Source organism: Symphodus melops, assembly GCF_947650265.1.
Source record: "Symphodus melops genome assembly, chromosome: 8".
Classification (NCBI taxonomy): Eukaryota; Metazoa; Chordata; class Actinopteri; order Labriformes; family Labridae; genus Symphodus; species Symphodus melops.
In genome coordinates this window covers 27,849,671-27,875,295 of record NC_136698.1, presented here as the reverse complement: position 1 = coordinate 27,875,295, position 25,625 = coordinate 27,849,671, and the positions used below count along the sequence as shown (strand labels likewise).

General features: G+C 42.2%; 3 protein-coding genes across 3 annotated transcripts in view; all 3 read left to right on the top strand.

The window, feature by feature from the left end:
* The first annotated feature begins 348 nt into the window (after window positions 1–348).
* Window positions 349–9,060, top strand: LOC306827987 (leucine-rich repeat-containing protein 24-like). The gene is made up of 8 exons (XM_079350139.1): window positions 349–1,096; window positions 3,233–3,418; window positions 3,498–3,584; window positions 4,427–4,618; window positions 4,887–5,055; window positions 5,559–5,821; window positions 6,291–6,863; window positions 8,399–9,060. Exons 2-8 carry the CDS (start codon window positions 3,248–3,250, stop codon window positions 8,801–8,803), a joined length of 1,860 nt encoding a protein of 619 aa, XP_079206265.1. The 5' UTR covers window positions 349–1,096; window positions 3,233–3,247; the 3' UTR covers window positions 8,804–9,060.
* A 6,031-nt stretch (window positions 9,061–15,091) lies between these two features.
* Window positions 15,092–17,106, top strand: LOC306828004 (antihemorrhagic factor cHLP-B-like). The gene is made up of 7 exons (XM_079350163.1): window positions 15,092–15,312; window positions 15,576–15,686; window positions 15,837–15,921; window positions 16,040–16,209; window positions 16,331–16,447; window positions 16,594–16,671; window positions 16,847–17,106. Exons 1-7 carry the CDS (start codon window positions 15,115–15,117, stop codon window positions 17,009–17,011), a joined length of 924 nt encoding a protein of 307 aa, XP_079206289.1. The 5' UTR covers window positions 15,092–15,114; the 3' UTR covers window positions 17,012–17,106.
* Window positions 17,107–19,537: 2,431 nt separating this feature from the next.
* Window positions 19,538–25,625, top strand: part of LOC306828003 (alpha-2-HS-glycoprotein-like) — a 38,227-nt gene continuing 32,139 nt past the window's right edge. The window contains exons 1-7 of the mRNA XM_079350162.1: window positions 19,538–19,763; window positions 19,905–20,015; window positions 20,172–20,256; window positions 20,523–20,689; window positions 21,428–21,541; window positions 22,742–22,819; window positions 22,943–23,247. Coding sequence (XP_079206288.1) covers window positions 19,569–19,763; window positions 19,905–20,015; window positions 20,172–20,256; window positions 20,523–20,689; window positions 21,428–21,541; window positions 22,742–22,819; window positions 22,943–23,131 — 939 coding nt within the window. The 5' untranslated portion in view covers window positions 19,538–19,568 and the 3' untranslated portion in view covers window positions 23,132–23,247. The remainder of the gene's footprint in view (window positions 19,764–19,904; window positions 20,016–20,171; window positions 20,257–20,522; window positions 20,690–21,427; window positions 21,542–22,741; window positions 22,820–22,942; window positions 23,248–25,625) is intronic.

The window sequence follows — 25,625 nt, the reverse complement described above, 5'->3', positions numbered from 1 at the left end:
TCATCGACTGTGACGTCTTTGGAAGGAGAGAACTCTCTGCACGGAGCTGTGAAAGGACTCTTTCACAGATTTTTCTATTATTTTATATTATTGTGGGCCAAATGTGATGAAGATGATGTACAAATAAATTAAATAAACAGTGCTTGCTGATTTAGAGCGATAATACTTTTATTTTTAACTGAGCCTCGTTTTTTCGTCTGACATGACCGGAGCGATGGAAAAGAAGGAGAGAGAGAGTTTGTGTTTCTGTGAACCCTCAGGGGCCCCCCTCTGGTCTGGGGCCCCCTGCTGGTCTGGGGCCCCAAGCTGTTGTCTGGCTTGCATGTTGACAAGCTGCGTTTATGCAATAAACCATTGGTTCTCAACTAGTGGGTCGTGGACCAGAGAAGAGTCGTGGAGCCATGTGAGACTGGAAGGAAGTCCAAACTTTCCAGTTTTTACATTTGATTGGTTGATGATATCAGGACGTTAGTTTGTGGTGGATCCTCGATGATCCACTGTGATGTGCTAGAAGCTACCAAAATTATTTTTTTATCCAGAAGGAGTCTAATTAATTAAATTATTGCTTTTATTAAAATACATTTGACCAAACAGGATAAAGTGATGAAGCTTTTATTCTGAACATGTGGCGGAAGTGGTTTTCTGGTCTCCGCTGGAGAATGACGTGGACTTGACGGTGGTCCTTACGCGCAGCAGCAGCAGCAGCAGCGTGGGATGATAATTGGATGAGAGGATGCACCGGGAGAGGGGGGGGTGAGTGAACAGCTGGGTGATGGGATTTAACACAGACACCTAATTTCACCACGGTCCTCAGGATCCAGCGTCCAGTCTGCTGCTGCTGTTTGGCGTCACACCTGATGTGCTGTGCGCGCTGCTGCTTCATCCCCCCTCCTGTGTGCAGCGCTCCTCCTACGTTCAGCGGGCCCTCGGTGCTCTGCGCACAGACGCACCATCCATCAGCTCCGCTCTCACATGTCGGGAGCTTCATTTCCAAACCTGAAGATTCATTTGAATCCTGAGGTTTCCTAAGCAAGAGGAGGGAGGGCGGCGTCGCGCAGAGCAAACATCACCGTCTCATCCAGCTCTCACAAGCCAGGTAACAACAACACCATCCTCCTTCTTATTCATCGGTGATGAACGTGTTGGCTCTGCTGCAGCGGGGTCATACAGTGGGTACTGATGGACTGAGAGTGCATCGGTCTCATAGGCTATTGTTTACTGTTATTGTGTGTGGTGGGCTCAAGTCTGAGGTGCGACGGCCTGCAGCAGCACCGCTGGATATTTAACCACTTCACATATCACGACAACAAGTGAAGCAGCTTTAAAACGAAATGAAAAGGGACGTGGCTTTAGTCAAGTGTGTTTATGTCCAGCAGGTTTGCATTGAACATGCTCTCCCATCAGGGCTACACCCAGTCCACCCAGTCCACCCAGTCCTGGACCTGACACAGCGAGACACTAATGAGTTGTAATTCCTTCTGTAAATGGGCAGATGATCTCATTTGTCAGAGATTAAATTATTAGTCATGTTTCTGCAAGACACTGAAGCTATGAATGTACCAGACACACACACACACACACAACGTCCCTGTAGTGTTATTGTGCAGAGTGCTCTCTAATCATGTTCTATTGTTTGTCCTTCCTGATAACAAACATTCTGCTTTAAGACGTCACGAACACATTTAAAACAACGTGTTCTCATTCAACAGCAACGATGAAACCAACAACAACAAACACAACAACCTGTCACTGTGTAAAAAACAAATCCTCAACAGCAGTACAGTTGGGTTGAGGTGAAAAGCACAGGTTTACCTGTAAACCCAACACAGAGTTTATTCTACATGCAGATAAATAGTTAACATCAGTTTGAATAAATAAATAGTTCCTCTCTTTTATCCTTCTTATCTGATGATGTGTTCTGCACGTGGACTCTGGATTTGTCTAATAACTCCATGTTTTCCTTTTCTAAGGACAGGAGGAGCACGTTGTCCTCCAAATACGAGATTAGTTCAGCCCCTGCAGTCTACATGCCAAAGTGTCCTTGAGCAAGACACAGAACACAGAAGTGCCTCGGCAAGCATCTCGATCACCTTATTAATGTGTGTGAATGTGTTCGGATCGATACTGTCAGGCAGACTGCCACCTTGCATCGCAGCTCTGCTCTCAGAATGTGACATGTCCTTCTCCTCACGTCCCTGTTTCCATGTCGCCTGATCTTCAGGTCAAACCTCAAAAGATACGTGACCCTGTTTAAACGTTTGATAATGCTGTGTCATGTTCCCGTTGTTGTCGTCTCTAAAGGCTGAATCCTGCTCAGTTTAAAGTTTATGTTCGTGAAAGTATTACAAGTCTCTGCTTTGTTGAAGAATTCCTCCCATAATCCACCACAGCAGCTCGTGAGAGGAGTGCAGAGAAAAGTCCTTGATGATAAATGATCATGGTTTAGTTTGTCCCTCGTAGCTGTTTCCAACGGTTACAGTCAAAGTCTTAAATTCATGGAAAATACTCTTCAATATTTCTTTTATAGTCTTTTGACAACTCAAATCACTTTTACACAGCAGGTCACACCTAGATGGTAGAGGCTGCAGCAGAGTGAAGAGTCCATCAGTATTAACTCATCCATTCATACACATTCACACACTGATGGTAGAGGCTGCTGCAGAGTGAAGAGTCCATCAGTATTAACTCATCCATTCATACACACTCACACACTGATGGTAGAGGCTGCTGCAGAGTAAAGAGTCCATCAGTATGAACTCATCCATTCATACACATTCACACACTGATGGTAGAGGCTGCTGCAGAGTAAAGAGTCCATCAGTATGAACTCATCCATTCATACACATTCACACACTGATGGTAGAGGCTGCTGCAGAGTAAAGAGTCCATCAGTATGAACTCATCCATTCATACACACTCACACACTGATGGTAGAGGCTGCTGCAGACTCCATCAATATTAACTCATCCATTCATACACATTCACACACTGATGGTAGAGGCTGCTGCAGAGTCCATTAGTATGAACTCATCCATTCATACACATTCACACACTGATGGTAGAGGCTGCTGTAGAGTGAAGAGTCCATCAGTATGAACTCATCCATTCAGACACACAGGTAATACTGACAGACAGTTTTCTGTGAGCTGGTGTCGTCGTGGTGATAACATGCGGTCTCCTTTGTTGGTTGTCGGTCTGTAATGTCTCTGTCCTGCTCTCTTCTCGCTCGCAGTCCCGTCCCGTCGATATGATGGCTGTGTCGTTGGTGCGTCTTCTCTCTGTGATCGTCCTCTCCGTCCACACTCCTGCTCGAGCGTCTCCTTCCTGCCCCGTGAGCTGTCGATGCTACAGCCTCACCGTGGAGTGTGGCTCCACCGGCCTGAAAGACATCCCCAAACACGTCCACCCGTCCACGCAGGTAGGCTCAAAGAGGACAGTCACTGACTCATGCTAAACACTGACCCGTCTGAACCTCGTCCTTCTTTCTTCCTATCCAGACCGTTTTCCTCCAGGATAATGTGATTGGTCAGATCCGTCGACAGGACCTCACTCTGCTGAGGCACCTGCACTACTTGTACCTGCAGGTAAAGAATGAACACCTGAAGTGAAGGGTTATGGCTCTGCATAAGATTCAATGATCTATTGTTTAGTTTCTTTAATTAGGATAGGATATAACTTTCTTGATCTAATGTTGGAATTCGTTATAGCAGCAGCAGTTTAAAAAAAAAGTCAAAAACCAAATAAAATAGTAACATAAACATAAATACAATTCCAAGTAGTAAGATGGGATAAATACAGAGGACTATAATGTGTTGGATTCAACAGGACAATGGAATAATAATAATAATGTTATGGTTTGTTAAAGTGACATGTGATCAGAGGGTTATGTAAACAGTACTGACAGGTATAAAGGATTATAAATATAGTGCAGTTTTGACTGGAGTATATAAATATAGGTATAAGAATATAATTTAATATAATACATAATATAATATAAATCAGTATAAATCAATATAGATATAATATAATAAAATGGAATAACATTGTAATAATATTATATACTATGGTGCAATGAAGAGTGTAAATATAAAGAGTATGATGGGTCACATGGTTGGTGGTTAAAGAACAGTCGTGATGTCATTCTGCCCCCTAAATGTTTGATGAACCAAAGAATTGAATCATTTTCAGATTCTAATCCTGACACGGATCAATGTGAGCGTCTATCACAGAGTGAGACGCTAAAAGCCTTATTCAAATCACTGTTTGTATAGTGCCATTTCATCACCTGCAGAAGCTTTACAAACGAGCATCATGGGATAATGTGCAGGAAGGATTTCTACTTTGTGATTTCCTGCCAAACAAGAACCTGCAGGTCCTGAGCAATCGTTGTCATTTTCACTCCTTCCCCGTGTTCCCTCTTCTCCAGAACAACACCATCTCCGCGGTGGAGCCGGGCTCTTTCCAGAACCAGGCTCACTTGTTGGAGCTGGCTCTGAACGGGAATCGGATCCATCTGGTGAAAGCGGACATGTTTCAGGGACTTGAACATCTCCGCATTCTTTACCTGGCAGGAAATGACATCACACGCCTGCTTGACTACACCTTCCGTGGCTTACAGGTAAGACGTGACGATGTCAACAAAAACGCTTACAGGAAGTATTTTATAGCAGCAGCTGGAGCACTGCTGAACAACGTTAGCATAAGAGGATGCTCTTTAAGCATGTCGGGACATTTTCAGCTTGTTGAACAGATGTATCTGTATCTGTCTCTGGAAAGCTGAATGCTTGTCGACACAACACATTCACCTCTGGGTGCTAATAAAGAACCCTTGACCCTTGAACCCTTGAATACGTTTGAATCGAACCCCTGCCTTCATGTCTCTGCAGCGTCTGCAGGAGCTCCATTTACAGCACAACAGTATCGAGATGTTGGCAGACCAGGCCCTCATTGGTCTGAGCTCTCTGGCTCTGCTCGACCTGAGCAGGAATAATCTTCACACTATTGGCCCTGCGACTCTGCGGCCTCTGGTCAGCCTGCAGGTGCTGCGCATCACAGGTGAGCCTGGATTACCCTGATCGGATTTAATATCAGATTCTTCCAGAAGGCTTTTTTTATAGTCAATATTATCTCTCTCTCTTCTAATGTGATAACCTTAAAGGCAGGGTTGGTAATTTCCTCCAGATCCACTTTCTCAGATTCTGGTTGAAGTTGTCTTTAGGTCCTGACCGAAATTAATAACCCACGCTCTCTGAAAAAGGAACAACTAAAATCGGAGTTTATACTGAGAGTTTACTTAGCGCTGAGACGACAAAGTTTCCACACAATGATGAGATGAGCTGAGATCACCTTCTGGAGGAACGGTGCTCCGGCATGTAAGTGAGGGGGGCGTGGCTTCAGAGCGAGCACAGGGGGGAGGGGGCGGGTGCAGAAGGAGCACTGAGGGAATGCTAGTTTTAAAAAATGACCAGCTCTGTCTTTAAATACTGTCACATCAGTTCTCTGTCTGCAGTGTTGTGAATGTCTTGATTCGGCCTCTGACCCCCCGTCCTCTGCTGTAGACAACCCGTGGCGCTGCGACTGTGCTCTCCACTGGCTGAGAAGCTGGATTGATGAGGAGGGCCAGAGGCTGCTCAGCTCTGCAGAACGTCGGCTGGTCTGCACCGAGCCACCACGCCTCTCCCACCTCAGCCTGGTGGAGGTCCCTCTCAACAGCCTGGTATGCATCCCTCCACTGGTGCAGCTGGAGCCCAGGAGGTTAGCTGTGCGCCTGGGGGAGAGCCTCAGGGTGTCCTGCCATGCCTCTGGATACCCTCGGCCACATGTAAGGATAGTTAGCATATCATCAACTCAGGGTATCTCTGTCTTTATGGATTTTCAAATGTCAGGGCTGTGAGAGAAATTCTGATGTGAGTAACAGAAGCTGCTGTGGCTTCATTAATGGTGAGAAAAAAAGATGGATAGCTGGGTGTCAGGCAAAATAAAAATTTAGCATAAAAAGCAGTAAAGACAAAAAGATTTAAGATGACAAATCTGGATTACCATTCACATCAACACCAGACTTGTTTAAAGAGAGAGTTTAAAATAGGAACTTCTCCTCTGACCTTTGAACCTATGAAGTAACACATGATGAGTTGCACTCACAGGCGTGTCGAGCTACTTTAAAAGATCTAACTTTTACAATAATAAGCAACAGTTATATTCTAAATCTCGGTTTTAAGATGAGTCCAATTTTTATTATTTACGTGATAATCTCAAGGCCGCTGAGCATATAATCTGTAATATCCCTGCAGGTGAGCTGGAAGAAGGCGTCGCAGGGTAAAGTGGTGCTCTCTCCTCGAGGCCTGGTTCAGGAGCTGGGTGCGGGGGGAGCTGGAGGAGGCAGAGCCGAGGAGCCTTCTGAGGAGGCCAGAGTGAGTCTCCAGAAGACCGAGGGCGAGCGCTTCGACCCCGACACCGGCAGTGGAATGCTCTTTCTCAGTAATGTGACTGTGGCTCACGCGGGTTTCTACGAATGTGAAGCCTGGAATGCAGGGGGCGTGGCCAGGGTGACCTTCCAGCTCGCCATCAACTCATCCACATCCTCTTCCTCTTCCTCCTCCATCTGGGCGTCGTGGTCTCAGGTGTCCTCGGCTTACTCCCCAGCCTGGCCCAGGTTAAGGAGCCACGGTCCTGCTACAGGCTCAGACGTGAGCCGGGAGCCGCTGTACGCTCTGGGCAGCATGGCCTTCAGCGCTTTGGGAGCCGCCACTCAGACTGCTATAGCTGTGGGCATCTCCCTGCTGTCACTGACAGCTCTGCTGTTAGTCGCCATGATTTACAGCCGACATCACCAACGAGACAAGGAAGCGGATCAAGCTGAGAAGGTGTGTATGTCTGATGGATATACTAATTTGCATTCATTTATAAGAGATGAAAAAGAAAAACAAGCAAAGCAAAATAAATTCAACACAATCTACAAACCCTTTAGGAGATGCGAAACTCGTGATGCAGAGAGAAAGCTTCAGCGTGAGTCACACTGCAAAGTGATTAGCACAAGCGTGGATTGATGATTGTTATAAAACAGTAATATAGAACAAAATGAGCCATTCAGCGTAACAACATTTTACTCATTGTGAAGCAATATATGAATGCTTAAATCATTAATGGCCTGTTGCTACACCAACAGGGTTTAGTGTGCACGACTTTAACTTGTTGCACTAAATCTCTAAACAGTCTACTCATTAATAATAATAATAATAATAATAATATAGGCTACATAAAGATAATTTACAGCTACTATTGTTTTGCTATACAGTATTTACATTTAATATGTTGCTGATTGTATTATTAAAATCATATGGATGAATATTGTACTGAAAGTGATTGCACAAGATAAAAAAGTGATTGCTCCGCTAAATGTACGTATACACAAACACGTATGTACAGTATGGTTTATCTGTCAGGTAAAATACATGTAGGCAGCATTTATATGAAGTTTAAAGAGTTACTGCAGCCCAGAGAAGTAAAAAGCTAACGTCATGCTACAAGCTAACTAAACCGCGGTCAGTTTTTGACGTAGCGATCGTTATGCTTCATCGATCTAATCAGCCGTTTGGACAAGCTAGCTAAACGTTAGCTTGATAACCTAATATTTACAAGAGCTCTGAAAAACATGACTAGAGGCTGTAAGGAGGATTAGTGAGAGAGTTCCCGGTGTTATGACGTTTAATATCTCCATGACAACCACTGTTGTCTCATTTAGCCACTTCTTAGCAACCGCCGTAACTTCGCGTAAAACTTACAAGTGGGGGTCTTAGCTAACGTAGTTTATCTCGTCTGACAAAACGTCAACATCTCTTCAGCTTGTGTTAACATCAGAACTTATTTCAGGCGTCTAAAAACAAACACATTCAAAATCCACATTTAGACTTTTAGAGGTCAGAACCCATGGAGCTAACATGCTAACTCACTTCCTGGTTTTAGGACTCGTTCCTGTGCCGGTCTACTGTTACATCTAAATAAGGTGCAACAGATGGTAAACGGTCTTTTTTTCCAGCCTTTTGACTACACCTACAAACAAGTAACCATCAACAGTAACTAATCCTACTTATAAACATTCATACGCCACTGTTGCCCAAGGACACATCGGACATGTGGCTGCAGGAGCTGGGGATCGGAGCCCCAACCTTTGCATTTCAGGGCCAACCGACTCTACCACTAAGCCACAGCTGGGTTTTTATGAAATATCAGTAAAGCAGAGACAGGAAATGTTCCCTCTTACTTTGTGAGTAGGAGCAACTCAAATTGTCGTTGTGATTCTTGTGCCATTCTGAACAGTTTTAAATCATTGAAAATATGTTGTTATTGTATTGTGGAGAACTGTTCCCTGTAATTGATGAAGGTGATTTTTTAACGGCAGGAGGAGAGCATCCTGTACGTGAATGACTACTCTGATGGCCCCACCACCTTTGCCCAGCTGGAGGAGTACCGTGACGAGCGGGGCCATGAGATGTACGTTCTCAACAGGGCCAAGCCCGTGCTGCCTCCGGCTCCGCCCACAGCTGTCTCCACCACTAACCTCGGTTGCCCCGCTCCATCTGACACCTCCAGCCACACCCTGTCCTCGGGGGCAGGCCAGACCATGAGTCCCACCCTCGCCCCCAACAAACAGCAGCAGCAGGAAGGAGACATACGGACCATGAGGCGAATGGCGGGAGAGGGAGGGGAGGCGGAGCCTGTGATCACTTCAGAAGCTGAAGGGATGTTTCTCAATCACACAGGCTTGTTTATGGACTCTCAGATTGCTTATGAAATTCACTGCTGAAATGGGAAGGTAACCCACTGCGACATAGAGGTGTGTAAAACAGTAGTTTACAGGAAAGCCTGATACATTTTACCAAAGGACAGTCGGCGTGCCGCTGCAGGAGTCTACCAGTAACTGACTAATGGCTTGTCCACTCTTATTGGAGAAGGTCTGCACACCTTAAAGAAAGAGCACCATGGTTTGTTCAAACACCAGCTCTGGAACTTTCAATGATGGTGACAATGTGACCACATGTCAGTGGTGTGTAGACGATGGTGGGTTGATACACTCAAAGGTTTTAGTTGGACTCAGGTATACAGAGCTGCACATAATTTAACTTCCTTGTACATTAACATCTGGATCAGCATTTACCTGTACTATTTGAATCCACAACCCTTCCACCATCGTCACTGTACAAGGGTATACACAAAGACCAGACTCACAAAAAGATTGATGGTTATTTGCGGGGATGAAATAATGGAATCATCTCGATCACGAGCATGAGAGGACCTTTGTGTGTTTTATAACTGTTATTTATAGCTTGACTTGTTTTCATTTAATCTCAGACTCTGCAGGCCGTTTTTCTTGACCTGTTTGTTTCTATGTTCGTGAGCATGTTCGGCATCACAAAGGATTTTTGTTCTCTCCAATTTGATTCTGAACTTTTCTGAACAACATCCTGTCGGGTTACAGAATCACACACATACGCACACACTCGGTCTCTTTGGGGTTCAGCTGGTTCTCTCGGAGCCTGACGTCAGTTTCCTGCTTTCATAGAGCTGGTGGGCTCAACCACCGACTGCACACGTCTCTTTAAACCCAGATGTGAGACAGAAACGGGCAGTAAAGACTTTTGAGGTCACATAGAGTGAGATTAACAAAATAAGCTCTGTTCACTCCAAGTGAAAAGAAAAGGAAGTAGCAATTATTATAATCAGCGTAAGGCCAATATAAATTATTAGGATCACTATATTGGCCTAACAGCAGCATCATCTTTATTGTTGTGTCAATATGAGTAAACTATAATAAACAAGAAATTAATATCAAATACAAGCTCGAGCCAACGCAACAAAGAAAATAAAGACTTAGTGGAAGACGGTCCAATCAGTTATTACCAGGGGCATACCCCCCCCCCCCCCCCCCCCCCCATTGAAATATGATTGGTCACCTCAGGTGCCAACCAAGGAAAAACGTGTGCACACTGTCAAACTTAAAATGGACTTGATTATCAATAAAGGGATGATTGTAAGTTAGACAGCTCACAAGAGTTTTCATGCTTTTCTCTAAGAACTTCAAATTGTGACTTTGCAAATATTTGTTTTCCAGTCAAGAATCAAGTTAAGGGGATTTACATGTTATCTTACCTTAGTGGGGATAGAAAGGGTAAATAAGTTCATTTAGTTTGCCTGTGTGTGCCCACAAACATCATGAATAAGTCAGTCCCCAGGTGAGCCAACCCGGTCTGGACCCATCCCTGGTTCTGACTGAGGAGTTCTTATTGTGCGTGTGAATTACTTTTTCCTAAAGGCTGGCATGTTTCATAAAGAATCACATCATAAAATCTAAAAAGATGAAAAATGCATATCCTGTGTTTTCCCCTTCATTTACGACCTGTCATTAAAGGAAGAATGTGCAACTTTTTTTGATCCAGTAGGTGTCGCCCTTGAGCTTCAGCATGAAACCAAAACAAACAGCTGGTAGGCCACGCCTCCTCCATACTGAAGTCCCCGCCCTCCTTTGGAGACACACCAATCCCCTCCCATCACGTTCACATAAAGGAGTTATTAATTGGAACATATCATAATTAAGCGGCAGGCAAATTTGTCTTTGGCTCAACCTGCAACCACCTGTCCTGTTAGCAGGCTAATTTTAGCGCTCGCTAGTTAGCTCGACTAGCTTCACATTGCATGTAAATTTACACAGAATGACTGAAAAGGTTTACGTGACATCCAAATAATCAGTGAGTATGTTCTTCTTCTTCTTGACTCAAACAGCTTTTATACACAAGGGGAGGAGCCATGTAAACACAGCTCTGACAACAACACAGGCAGCAGGACTCCAGCTTCTCCCTCACTGGAGACAGTCAGGACTCACACACACATTCACACAGAGAGAGACTGGATTCAAATGTTACACATTATTCCTTCACATCTTTAAATATTGGGACTTTCTTCACTGCCAGGATGTTGAAATTGGTCATTGAACAGGCTTCAGGGTTCAAAAGGGAACCCCCGCATTATCCTTGAGAGAAGGCGTTTTATTCTGCAATAAAAACAAACAAACAGCCAGCCAACACTCAATATGAAGGACAGCGAGAAGTTAAAGTCCAATGAACAATAAACACAAGAGATAAAAACAGGTCTTATTACATCAGCTTTTATCTGCTCAGTACGTTGAATTAAACAGGAACATGGAATTATAATACCCGGGATATGTATGTGTGTGTATATATGTACATACATACATATCTAAAGAAACTTTGCACACAGAAAACAGACTGATAAAATGATGTGCATTTGATTTATTTTTTTTTTTTTTTAATGGATCTTTTCTTACCTTTCATTTTGATGATGATCTTAGTGTGGTGCCATATTCATATAGATCAGGACTCAATTGTTCATAGTTCAGATAGGAGTACATTTCTTCTTATGGATGTGTTTTTTTTTCTTTATTAAAAACAACTGTAAAAAAAATAAAACATTTGTCTAAGTGATTTTTTTTTTTAAACAAAGATTATTTTCTTTCTGAATCCTGTGCTCAATCTTTCACTTCTATAATAGTCAGTTAATGTCAAGGCTGCACTGTGGTCAGTGAGACGTCCTCTGTGGTTGTCTCAGTCCAAGCCCACCCGGTCTTCTTAGGCAGCTTGAGGCGCCTTCGTTTGGCGCGGTGGCCATTTCTCAGGACTTCCAGTTCATTTCATGAGGGAACCGATGGGGATGAAGTCATATTAGGAAGACTCTAAGGAGACAAGGAGGTCAGTGTGGTGGATCACAGGGTTCCGCTCAGCCCCTGCCTCGCTCCATCCTCCACACACGGGTTGCAAAAAAATCCCCTCAAGGGCCACAAATGGCCACCGGGCCACATTTTGGACACCTCTGGTTTAGACAGTTGAAGAGATCGTCTCAATACTACAGAGAACTTTAGGTTCCTGCAGTTTTAGGAGTTAAGTGACTTTCTCTCTTCACTTTGAAGTAGCTCAGAATTTATTGTCAATCAGGGAAAACTACAGTGATCATGCTCACCACAGCTGGGCATGCCAGTGGTGTGATCCTTTTCATCTGACAGGTTGAGGTGGCTGTGGCTTAGCGGTAGAATGGGTTGGCAGTTTGAATGTGGTTAGAACTGTCAGACACTTTACAAAGCAACTTTTGATGGACTCCCAATTAACCATTTACCATTCTGTGTCCATTTAGCTGGGAGGAGAGATAGTGTGTAAATGTGTAGGTGTGACAAGCAGCAACCTCCACTCTTGGGCGCAGAGCTGACATGATTGAAGGGTGTTAAACGTATCGCCAAGAAGCTTAAAACAGCTTCAGCTCTCAGCCTGTTCTTAGGCTGAAACAGCATTTCCACTGTAGTTTCTCAAGTCCTCCTCCTTTGACCATGATGTGTAGATGATGAAGAAATATCCGCTGACACTGACTTGCTTGTAATATAAGACATTTATTTACAAAAACAAGAAACAGCATCAGTCCAGGTGAGCCATGTTACCTGGGAGAGTCAGCAGCCAAGTGTGATCCCTCCTGAACAAAGAAAAGACTCTAGTATTTATACAGGATTGGTCAAAACAACATCAGGACATTTAGGACTTTATTTAGGCTTTGATCCTTCAGGTGTGCATCTCCTACAGTCCTGCACCCCCTGTGCTTCCTCAGGACATGTGACTTCAAAGGTTACACAGGTCACTATGAGGTGACTTCTTATCTCCCCCAATGTATCCTAAGAGTCTGTTCTCACTTCAATACCAAACTGTTTATCTTTCACAGTCTTTAAGGAATGACCCCAAATAGACCCCTTCATTGTCTTTGATGTTAAACCAATCTCTAACCTTAAGAACATCATTTGTCCCACCAACAGCTCACATGTTTCAGCAGCATACTTACACTTCACATACTTATTTATATTACATTGTGTTGCATGTAAAATACACGTCACCAGCACGGTGGCTGCTGCCGATGAGCCCCCTGCAGTAACAGATGGCTTCGTCCATTAACCTTTGAGTCTTGTAAGAAGACGAGACGCCATTTTCAATCCCATTTTCCATTTACACTTACCATATTCACAGCTACTATTAACCGCAGAGTAAAACCATCTTCTTTAACACTCAGTTATAAGGTGAATTACAGGTAGGCCAACTGTAACAAACCAGACCAAAGGGGCAAAGGTAGGCGGGCCAGACTCCAAAACAATCACTGGAGGCACAGAACTGTTTGGTAAATGTGTGGGTGTTCCTATTTATCTTTCAGGTTTCTGGTACATTGCCTTAATTATTTTGTTGTACTTTGTATATTGCTGTGTCTGCATTCCAGTATGTAAACGAATGCTGCTCTTCCTGATTTTTAAAGATACAAGTCGTGTTCATATTCTTTGATAAAAAAGTTGACCTCATGTTTTGATCAGAGCAAGGAAAGTTGACTGAATATATACTAATCCCTCAAAGGCTCAGATTAGAAGAAAAAAAAATGAAGCTGTTTGCAAATCTACTCCTAAGAGTTTTACAGATAAGTGCGTTGCACTCTGTGTGCATGTATTTGTTTTTATAGATTAACATTGCAAACCATTGCAAATTGCTGCATACAGTTTCCAAATCAGTGTACAACCAACGGCTGCTTCAACAATGGACGGTTTGAACACAGACCACTCCACGTCCCCAACCTCCCCAGGGGACACACAACTAATTAATCCAATCAAATGTGATTTAGTTAGCGCTGTTAAGGACCAAACAGTAGGCGTCCGACACAAGAAAAGGACGGGGTTTTATTGTAGACATGCAAAGGAAAACCAAATCAAAAGAATGATCCTACCTGAGGGATGCCACTCATGCATGGGGAGAGCATGTAAAACTCCAGACAGAAAGACCCGGCCCCGATGGGATTAGATCCTGAACCTTCTTGCTGTGAGGCAACAGTGCTAACCCACCGCACCACCGTGCAGCCACCTTATGTGATGTAGACGAGGAAATATGGACTTCTGGAAATGTTTTTGAAATCAGTGTTTTTCGTCGACATCTTAAAAAGTATGTAGAAGTACTTTTGTAGTTGGGAAATACTTTACATAGCATATTTAATTTTATTTGAGTTGCAGGGATAGAAATAAACCAATTAGTGGTACAACCTGTGAGGGGAGTTAGTATTCACATGAATTGTTGTACATAGCAAACTGCAAATGTGACAGGGTGTTTTTTTTTATTGTTGGAGGGTCGAGAAGGTCATGGCTACATATCAGGCTATTTCACTTTAGTGAAGTCAGCTAGAAATGTTAAAAAAAAATCTCATGTCCTCTTTCTAAACATAATTTGCAACGAACACAAGTTGCCGCATTTAAAACATCAGATTTATACTGTTTGATATATAGATAATATCAAAGAGTGAGGTTTGTACAAGAGCACATTTAGGATTCTCTCTCTATTTAGGTTAGACATGTAGTGTGTATATGATGGATGGATGGATGGATGGATGGATAGATGGATAGATAGATAGATAGATAGATAGATAGATAGATAGATAGATAGATAGATAGATAGATAGATAGATAGATAGATAGATAGATAGATAGATAGATAGATAGATAGATAGATAGATAGATAGATAGATAGATAGATAGATAGATAGATAGATAGGCAGCTCAACAAATGTTATTCTTATTTTGGTATTCCACATCCCGGTGGAACAAACTGTCCAAAGACAATCCCAATTGGTTTGAAGAAATGGCTGTTAAATAATTTGTACATCCATACATTTGTTTATATATTTTTTTATTTATTTTGTGTGTTGGTCTGAACTCAGGCTTTCTTGTGTGTATTAATCATCAACAGTCTTTTCATTTTCTTTATATGTACGTTTGTAATCTGACATGATCAGCCTGTCATGTTTGTGTTTATTTATTTATTTTTCTAGGATGTTTCATTGGAACATATTTTCAATGAGTGCACAGCTCTGGGTAAAGTCTGTGTTTGTTCCTTGGCCTTGGCAGCTGTATGGTCGTGTCCTCATGCTCCACCACCGCATTTTTTTTTTACTTTGTTTGCACTCTTGTTCCCTCCCATGAATCAGAGTAGGTCTATTTAATGTCCCTGGCTGCAGCAGTCTGTTGTGTCTCTCCTCTGCAACATGAAGACTTTTTCCACTCTGGTGCTGCTGTCCTCAGTGGTGCTGCTTTGCAGCTCTGCTCCAGCTTTAGAGCCAGTAACATGCAAGCCTGAAAATGCCGATGCAGCAATCCGGATGGGAACGAACAAAATCAACATGCATCATAGGCATGGCTACAAGTTCAAACTCACTGACCTTGATTCCTACCAGATGACAAAGGTATGGGAAGAAGGAATCAGCAGTTTCTGCACATATATACTTTCTAAATGTTACCAATGTTGTGATTTTGATGGTTCAACCATTTCAGTTCAGGAGACTTAATGTATTTTATTGATGCTGTTTTACCTTTGGAGGTAGACTTTACCTTTTACCTCGAGTGCACATACGTTTTTTTCTAATCAATAAACTATCAGGAGGTAACGCTAAGTCATTATTTGACTCTCTTGCTTTATATTAAACGTCTTCATTTAAATTGTTTCCAGACAGACACAGGTTGCACCATTGAGCTGAAGTTGAACCTTGCAGAGACATCGTGCCATGTGGTCAACCCCGAACACTTTGAGGACTGTGAGTTTAGTGGAATGACTGATGGGGTAAGTGCAAAAACAAATCCAGCATATGTTAATAGACAGCTCCTTTATAACGCATACATCAAATTAATTTCCAGCTAAATGTGGACAGAGTTTGTAAATGTCTCCTTCCATGGGAATGTAAGGTATCAAATATAATCTGTTTCCTTGTAGGCTGTGAAGTCCAGCTGCACTGTAAAGATGGTTGTGAAAGACAGTGAGTCGGAAGTCCTCAGTTATTCATGTCAGACGGAACAAGGTGGGTGCATGTAGCAAGCTGTACATATGTTGAAGTGCTCGACTGTCATGATTTGGACTCTTCTTCTCTGTGGCACCGTCAAACAGCCGGCTCATAATCATTCATTTTGTGTTTGTAGGCTTCTCTAATGCAGAAATGACCCGGAACTGCCCCGACTGTCCTCTTCTCCTTACACTTACTGATATTGAAGGTTTAAAAGCTGCACAAGAAGTTGTGAACGAATTCAACAAGAACACCACCAACCAGAACCTCTACGTCCTTCAAGATGTGGGACGAATGAAACTTGGGGTCAGAGAACCTCTCCGTATTCTACATGTTGACTTTCACCTGCATGCCTGACACTAAGAACCTGTATGTTAGTGTTGGTGTATATGTACTGCTTACTGGTGTCATCGTTTCTCATTCTCAGTTCATCATGGGGTCGAACATGTTCCACGCCTCTGAGATTTCCCTGGTTGAGTCAAACTGCCCAATGGATTCCAAGATAGCTTTTTTTGCATGCAAACCCCTTTGCTCCCACAGAGCGGTAAGTAAAACTCAGACATACACAAGTTGTTTCAGGACAGTTATTGATGATTCAGCAGTATGACAGTCATCTGTCAGAGCGGTGCACTCGGTGGTTTATCATGTAGTTAACTGTGGGTTACTTGTTCATTCTCTTGTGTCTCAAAGAAACATGCTGTCTGTCAATCATCTTACTCCAAAACAAACGGAGTTCAGGGTCTTCGGTGTGAATTCTATCCTGCATTGGTGAGTGTAAAGTTTTTTTTTAACAAATAATCTGGTTCACATTTGTACCTTGACAACCCTTATTCTTCTGAAGTGTTCTGCCTGTGTAATTCATTCATTCATGCTCCACCTCTTATGTACACAATCTTCATTTGCCACGTGATGCAGAAATTAACTTTGCCTCTGTGCTCATCAGGACACCACTCCCCTCGCCCCTGGTGAGCTGGAGCCAGTTTGTGTGCAGCCTCTTCCAGTCTTCCCTGCTGCACCAACAAATGGTACTGCAGGATCCCTCATACACCATTTCGAACAATGCCATGCGGATCAACTAAAGTTTCACCCAATTTGCGACTGGCCTTAGTGTGAACGTTGCTATTGTTGATATGACTTCAAAAGTCTCTTACTGTGTGTAAGAAAATCCTTACACCTACAAATAAAGATCCAAATAAACTACAATGTGTCATTCATCAGCTTTTTGTACACTTGCTTTTTTTTTCTTCAGTTTAACATAGAACATTATCTGAGACACGATCAGTGGTGTGAGAAAAAAAAAAAAAAAAACATGTTGCAAACATAAATATTGCTAGATATGATGCAAATATACATCAAACATACATTACACATTGCAGTTGTACACTTGCTTTTATAATCAGCTCCTACAGAGGGATCGCTCACAGTCTGAATGCAGCATTTTCTATCTGGAGTGTACATAGATTTTTTTTTTTTAAAAGCACCTCTTTGTTGTCTTAAAAAGCTGTTATTAAATTCAATCTAAATTAGCATTAAAATGAACAAAAAATCTTTAAAGTGTAGTTAAAGGTGAGATATATTTTAACTTATATTTGGGTAAACTACCAACCCACAAAATACAGGATAAAACCCATCCAGCCCTTTGTTTGTGTTCTTACAACATGGAATATTTCCCCTCCTGTGTTGACAATTTCAACCAGAATCTTAAAAAGTGTATCTGGAGAAAATGACGTACCTGCCTTTAAGGCTGGCTTGAGTTCATGGAATATTTTATCGTTTGTTTGTTTTTGGAATTCATGAGGAGATCCGTTGTCTTCAGAGCCTTCACACCCAGACCCAGAGGAGGGTGTCAGCTCTGACAAGACTGGTGCCTTTGTGATGGTTGGAAATAACTTGAGAGGTTAGCTGTTGGGGTATTCTTGTGTTGATGTGTAAAGGTTAGCTTAATGTTGATGTAGTTGTCGTGAGACACCAGCAGGGGGAGCAACCGCAACTGAGTGATATGACGCTAGGCTTCCTCACCAGTTAACCCTTTATGGGGCAAGTGACTATTTTTGGTAATTTCCCTACACACTACAACCACCCTTCTGTAATGAGGAGGGGGCTATGGAGAATATGAGAAGTATACTGAAATTGACCAGAAAATTATTATTGATAAGTAGAGTGGAATGAACAAAAATAGCGCAGCTTAATTTAAATTTATTACAAGGATGATAATTTAAAAAAAAAATACCCACAAATAAAAATAATGCTAAAAGTCCATAAAAACACGTGGGCTAAGAATGTTTAAAGAAATGGCACCGTCCCCTTCCTCCTCCAGGCAGTGAAGCTTCCTCTGGTCACACGCACCGGGTCACCTTCAAATGCAAAGCATCTACGCCAGCACGGGGATACAAGACTATTAAGGCCTTAGGCTGCAGTGGTGGAGTGTCGCTACAATACTTACACTCGAGGCAGAGTTTCCTCTGCCCCTGCGTGTGTGTCGCCTTGCAGCACTTGCGGTCTCAGCGTGCGTGGTCCCCGATGCGTGTGCCGTCCTACACTTCTAAACTTGTGAGTGGTGGTGCGTAGTCTTCCTGCTCCTCTTCCTGCTCCTCTTCCTGCTCCTCTTCCTGCTCCTCTTCCGGTTCTGTCCTTGCGTTTGTTGCTTCTGTCTCTTTTATTTGCGTTCCTCCGCACCAAACACAGGTGCGCTGATTTTAAGGTGTCCGGGATTGGGGCAAAGTCATGTGATGAATAAGTAATGGAAGCATGTGACTACGGCAGTTCTTATAATATAAATGAAAGGTAAAATGCACTGCAACGATAAAACCAACACAAAAACACAGCACACAATAAAAACAAAAAATAAAATGCCATAACACTTATGCTGGATCACACTTCTTCACCTTGAGAAGCATGTGATCCTCACTCAGCCAATCAGAAGAGATCACCCGACATCACTGATCCTGTGACTGCGGCATTTGAACCAAATATGGTCACTTCGTCAGTGTTTATTTTTCTAAATGAAATTAACATTAGATTAGAACAAAAATAAAGTTCTGTTATGTCCCTCAATAACACTCTAAGGTTACATTTTTGAATTTCGAAGTATTTCAATGAGTGCCCTATAAAGGGTTAATACATGACTGAGCTGAGGAACACATGAACGTGTTGTGTATAATTTCCTTCACTCAAATACCCCTTTTTCAGGACTTTTACACCTTTTTCTAAGAATGGTCAACTACCAGGCCGGATGGAGGCAGTTTGATCACGAGTGATGACACCTTCATTTCTCCCTCCATTGGTTTTAGTAGAGGAACAAACCCCTTAAAAAGCCTTTAGTTTTCGATATACCCAAAACCAAATATTTTCATAATTTGAACAAATCTAGTTTATTAAACGGACGGTTGTATAAATGATATTTTTCTGCACAATTTTATTTTGTCCTTTGGAGGGTTTGTTGACAATATTTGCAAAGTACATAAAGTTGCTGCATTAAAACAGCTCGGCTGCATCAGAGCCAGTGAGCCAGGTGCTCTTCATTGGCCTAATGAATCCTTCCTCAACTCACTCTGCAGGCCACATCAAACTACAGGTTAGTAATGGGCAGACCAATCAGGACCAATCAGAGTAGGTCTATTTAATGTCCCTGGCTGCAGCCGTTTGTTACGTCTCTCCTCTGCAACATGAAGGGTTTTTCCACTCTGGTGCTGCTGTCCTCAGTGGTGATGCTTTGCAGCTCTGCTCCTTTACAGCCAGTAACATGCAATTCTGAAGATGCTAATGAAGCGGCCCGGTTGGCAATGCACAACATCGACATGCGTCATATTCATGGCTACAAATTCACACTCCTTGAGATCGAAGACTATCACATGACAAAGGTATGGGAAGAAGAAATCTGCAGTTTCTGCACATATTTACATATTAACCAGTTCAGCAGACTTAATGTATTTTATTTTCAGTGTTTTACCTTTTTGTGGTGGACTTTAACTATTAAAATTCTTCATTTAAATTGCTTCCAGACAGACAAAGGTTGCACTATTACTCTAAAGTTGAGCCTTGCAGAGACAGCATGCCATGTGGTCAACCCCAAACACTTTGAGGACTGTGAGTTTAGTGGATTGACTGATGGGGTAAGTGCAAAACCAAATCCAGCATTTGTTAATAGACAGCTCCTTTATAACGCATACATCAAATTCATCTCCAGCTAAATGTGGACAGTGTTTGTAAATGTCTCCTGCCATGGGAATATGAGTTATCCAATCAAATATAATCTTGTTTCCTTGTAGTCAGTGACGTCCAGCTGCACTGTAAAGATGACCATAAAAGACAGTGATGCCCAAGTCATCAGCTACTCGTGTGAAACGCAAAGAGGTGGGTGCATGTATCCAATCCTACTGCCAAACATCCAAACATGGGAACGATTGCAACATCCCTGTGGTTTTTTTTTTGTTTGACTTGATGTCATGATTTGGTCAAAGGAGTTAATGCATTTACTGAAAACCTGAAACATTCATTTTAAATTGCTATAACTAAGAAAAGCTGTACATATGTTGAAGTGCTCGACTGTCATGATTTAGACTCTTCTTCTCTGTGGCACCGTCAAACAGCCGGCTCATACTCATTCATTTTGTTTGTAGGCTTCTCTAATCCAGAACTGGCCATGATCTGCCCTGACTGTCCTGCTCTCATTTCACTTACTGATGAAGGAGGTTTACATGCTGCACAAGAAGCTGTGAAAGAATTCAACAAGAACACCAACCAGAACTACTTTATCCTTCAAGAAGTGGGACGAATTAAACGTGGGGTCAGAGAACCTCTCAGTATTATACATGTTGACTTTCACCTGCATGCCTGACTCTGGTCTTTACAGTTCTTCTCTAAGTGAGATCATCTCAGGGTGAAGGCTCAATGTATGCTAACTCTAAATACCAAGGGCCAGATTTAAAAAGCCTCCTAAGTAGGAGTAATGAGACAATTGTTAGCTATTATAATTTCCACTCTACGTTCAGACTAGATCCTTGTAAAGATGACTGTTATTCACAAGGTGTTTCAGCTCTTCAAAGAACTCCTTCAGACCAAAGAGTGTCAAGCTGAGGAGAAAGTAGAGACATGATGTTCAAACTCTACATGAGGAATCATCCTGACTCATAGTTGCGCTGAACAGACAACACTGATTCTTCAATCCATCTTAATTTGACTTCAAGCATGACTGTAGAGTTTCTCTACATGTGGTTACCTCCACAGGTGCATCCAATCACTGATTCAGACTCTTTACCTGCTGATGTAACGATCAGCAGGTGAAGAGACTGCTGCACAAGTGAACATGTTTTTTTTTTTTAAGCATGTCTTACAAATGATCACACAGATGTTAATGTTCCTAATTATACAATGAGTGACAAGATGTTTACATTTCCACAACTTCTGTTTGCTTAACCAATCGCAGCTTCTAAAAGCATGCGTCACAACTCGACAAATCATTTACCAGGGTTTTTCAATCCAAGTTAGGATTCTCAGTGTTAATACAGTATTTTCTCATTCTCAGAACATCACTGGGCTGGACATGTACCGCCTTGAGATTGCCCTGGTTGAGTCAAACTGCTCAATGAATTCCACAGTACTTCCTTCGTCCTGCAAAGCCCTTTGTCCCAACAGAGCTGTAAGTAAAACTCGGATGTTCAGAAAATGATGGCCATACTGTGTGAAGACATTTAAACATATTTTAACAGAAGGCATGATGTGGGGTGATGAACAAGTTGTTTAAGCTCCTGTTTGTCAGTCAAATATATTATGACCTCCTCAGGCAGACTCTGAAAGTACTGGACCAAACAAAAGCACTCTGGCTCGCCTCTGTTAACCGTCAGAAAGGACAGAAGTAACTAGACAATTCCTGCAGAAATTGTGAGGGTGGTTGCTGTTTGTGAGAGACTGCAGTAAGAGTGTTTAACTGCAGTCAGCTAACGGCTAAGGCAGAACTCTGTCCCACTCAAATGATGTCATCACTGTAACTCTAAAAACCTGCTGCTCACTGATTGGTTGACGTTCAGCTTTCATCTGCCAGAACATTCCATCAATGTATTTGAATGGGCTTACCACTGCTCGCAAAACCTCAAATATCTTGAAAACTAAAAATGTTAACACCGATCGGTTTGGCCTATGAGCAACAGCACAGACAGGTGCACGTTTCGAAGCGTTTTATTTTTATCTAACATTCAGACTGAGACCACAGTGGTGATTTTAAAACCTGAGTGAAAACTGTGAAATTCTGGAGGTCAGTTAGAGTGAGAGCCTAATGTGTGTGTATGTGATGCGTGACTGTCAAACAAATGCCTCCCCTGAGAGACTGAAACATTTTATGTATTTATTTTTTGCTTTATGAGTGAGAGGACACTCGGCGCTTTATTTTGATGTATTTTGTTTATATATGCGAGCAACAATGACTTCAGGATGGCGATTTACAAATGTTTCTAAAACTGAACTTTCTGGCAGTTGCACTCTAGGATTTGAATTTTTGCCATCTGCTTTGAATGGGGCAAATTTTTGCCGCTTAAACTTGCTTTGTGTCCACACCGTGTGCCGGAAGTTTCCACAAAGTGATGGCGCCCATTTCATGACCGAGCCGCTCGTTTTGGTACCTTACTCGTGTGTGTGTGGCGCAAACGCTGTGGGAGGAGTAGCGCGCCAGATAAAATGTTTGGATTTGCATTGAACTTGTTGTTTCAGGACAGTTATTGATGATTCAGCAGTATGACGTCATCTGTCAGAGCGGTGCACTCAGTGGTTTTATGGGAGGATAATGAAGCAGCTTAGAGTTGTTTATCATGTCTTTAACTGTGTACTTTGTTTCCTCCTTTCAAAGAAACATGCAGTCTGTAAATCATCTTACTGCAAACCAAACGGAGTTGGGTCTCTTCAGTGTGAATTCTATCCTGCATTGGTGAGTGTAATAAATCTATGATCAGATTCAGTGGAAGCTTTTTCAACTTCCTGCTCTACATTTATGAATTCATACTGCAACTCTATGTACAAAATCATTGGATATTATCTCTGTGCTCAACAGGACACCACTCCCCTCGTCCCTGGTGAGCTGGAGCCTGTTTGTGAGCAGCCTCTTTCAGTCTTCCCTGCTGAACCTCCTGCACCACCAACTAATGGTACTACAGGACCCCCCTTAGACTCCCATCCACCTTTCCACCACTGCCATGAAAGTCACGAGCAAGAGTTCCACCCAATTTGCGACTGGCCTTAGTCGTGAACTTGTTTGAGACTTCGAAAGTCTGTAACTGTAAGAAACTCCTGACCTGACAGGGTTGTACAAATAAAGATCCAAATAAACCACCCTGTGTCAATCAGCTTTTTGCAGATGTATTTTTATAATCAGCTCCTACAGAGGGAACTCTGACAGTCAAGCATTTTCTCTGGAATTCAAATAAAACCAGTGTTTAAAAAAAAAAAAAAAGTTAAAACTAAATTAGCATTACAATGACCAAAAACGTGTTAAAAGTCTTGTCAAAAGAGATATTGCTTTCAAACTTAAATGTGGGTAACCTTCTGACTCACAAAATCAAATCCATCCAGGCCTGTTTGGGTCTTGCAACACAGGAGAAAATTTTTTTTACATATCCTCTCCTTGTGGTAAAATATTAATTCTCCAGCAGCCATTTTTTTCCCCAATGGCCATGCAGATGGGTTACCATAGCAGCTTAAAGATGAACTTGTCAGCAGACCCTGTGGAAGAAAGTAGGGCTCATTGGATTTAAAGAGACACACACCAAAACAAAACATTCTGAGAGCTGGTTTCTCCAGGGTCAAACCTCTGCTGCTTCTATTTGAACTTATGGCAAATTTTACTTCACGTGTGCTATGAGCACTATTTCATTTCACGTGTACTATGTGCACTTTTACTTCACATGTACTATGTGCACTATTTTACTACATGTGTACTATGTGCACTTTTACTTCACGTGTGCTATGTGCACTATTTCATTTCACGTGTACTATGTGCACTTTTACTTCACATGTACTATGTGCACTATTTTACTACATGTGTACTATGTGCACTTTTACTTCACGTGTGCTATGTGCACTATTTCATTTCACGTGTACTATGTGCACTAATTTACTTCATGCGTACTATGTGCACTATTTTACTTCACGTGTACTATGTGCACTATTTTATCTCACGTGTACTATGAGCACTATTTTATCTCACGTGTACTATGAGCACTATTTTACTTCACGTGTACTATGAGCACTATTTTATCTCACGTGTACTATGAGCACTATTTTACTTCATGTGTACTATAAGCACTATTTTACTTCATGTGTACTATAAGCACTATTTTACTTCACGTGTACTATGAGCACTATTTTACTTCACGTGTACTATGAGCACTATTTTACTTCACGTGTACTATGAGCACTATTTTATCTCACGTGTACTATGAGCACTATTTTACTTCACGTGTACTATGAGCACTATTTTACTTCACGTGTACTATGAGCACTATTTTATCTCACGTGTACTATGAGCACTATTTTATCTCACGTGTACTATGAGCACTATTTTACTTCACGTGTACTATGAGCACTATTCTACTTCATGTGTACTATGAGCACTATTTTACTTCATGTGTACTATGTGCACTATTTTATCTCACGTGTACTATGAGCACTATTTTACTTCACGTGTACTATGAGCACTATTTTATCTCACGTGTACTATGAGCACTATTTTACTTCATGTGTACTATAAGCACTATTTTACTTCATGTGTACTATAAGCACTATTTTACTTCACGTGTACTATGAGCACTATTTTACTTCACGTGTACTATGAGCACTATTTTACTTCACGTGTACTATGAGCACTATTTTATCTCACGTGTACTATGAGCACTATTTTACTTCACGTGTACTATGAGCACTATTTTACTTCACGTGTACTATGAGCACTATTTTATCTCACGTGTACTATGAGCACTATTTTACTTCACGTGTACTATGAGCACTATTTTACTTCACGTGTACTATGAGCACTATTTTACTTCACGTGTACTATGAGCACTATTCTACTTCATGTGTACTATGAGCACTATTTTATCTCACGTGTACTATAAGCACTATTTTACTTCACGTGTACTATGAGCACTATTTTACTTCACGTGTACTATGAGCACTATTCTACTTCATGTGTACTATGTGCCTTCTTTTACTTCAGAATCAGAATCAGAATCAGATTTATTTGTCATTGATACAGGTACAAGTACAAGTACAACAAAATTGCTTTGGTCAATTTGGAGGAAAATTTTCGTCTGTGGGAACCAAATTAAATCCAACAAACTCCTTTAGGACGGGGGGACACATGTTTGTCTGTCCCCCCTAAAGTTTTCCAAGTCCGGCTCTCAACAGGTTCAACTCGCCTTGCATCGCAGTGAGCTTTCCCCATATTCCATCCATCCTTCGGCCTAGCTCTGCCAGTGCCACATTCTGTGCTCCAACAGCTTTGCCCATCTCGATCATCATGACCGGCAGCTTCGGTGCTCCCGCCAGAACTGCCGTCTTCCCAAATTTCCGGTACACCAGGGTTGTGCCAAGGCCAATCAGCACAAGCCCGGTGAACATGAAGCCGAATATGTACACATCCTCAACATCTTCCACCGAAAGCACTCCCAGGCACATGACTCTCCATGTACTCCACGGATCCATCACGTACCCAGCAGTGTTCGTTCCGTCCGGGCAGG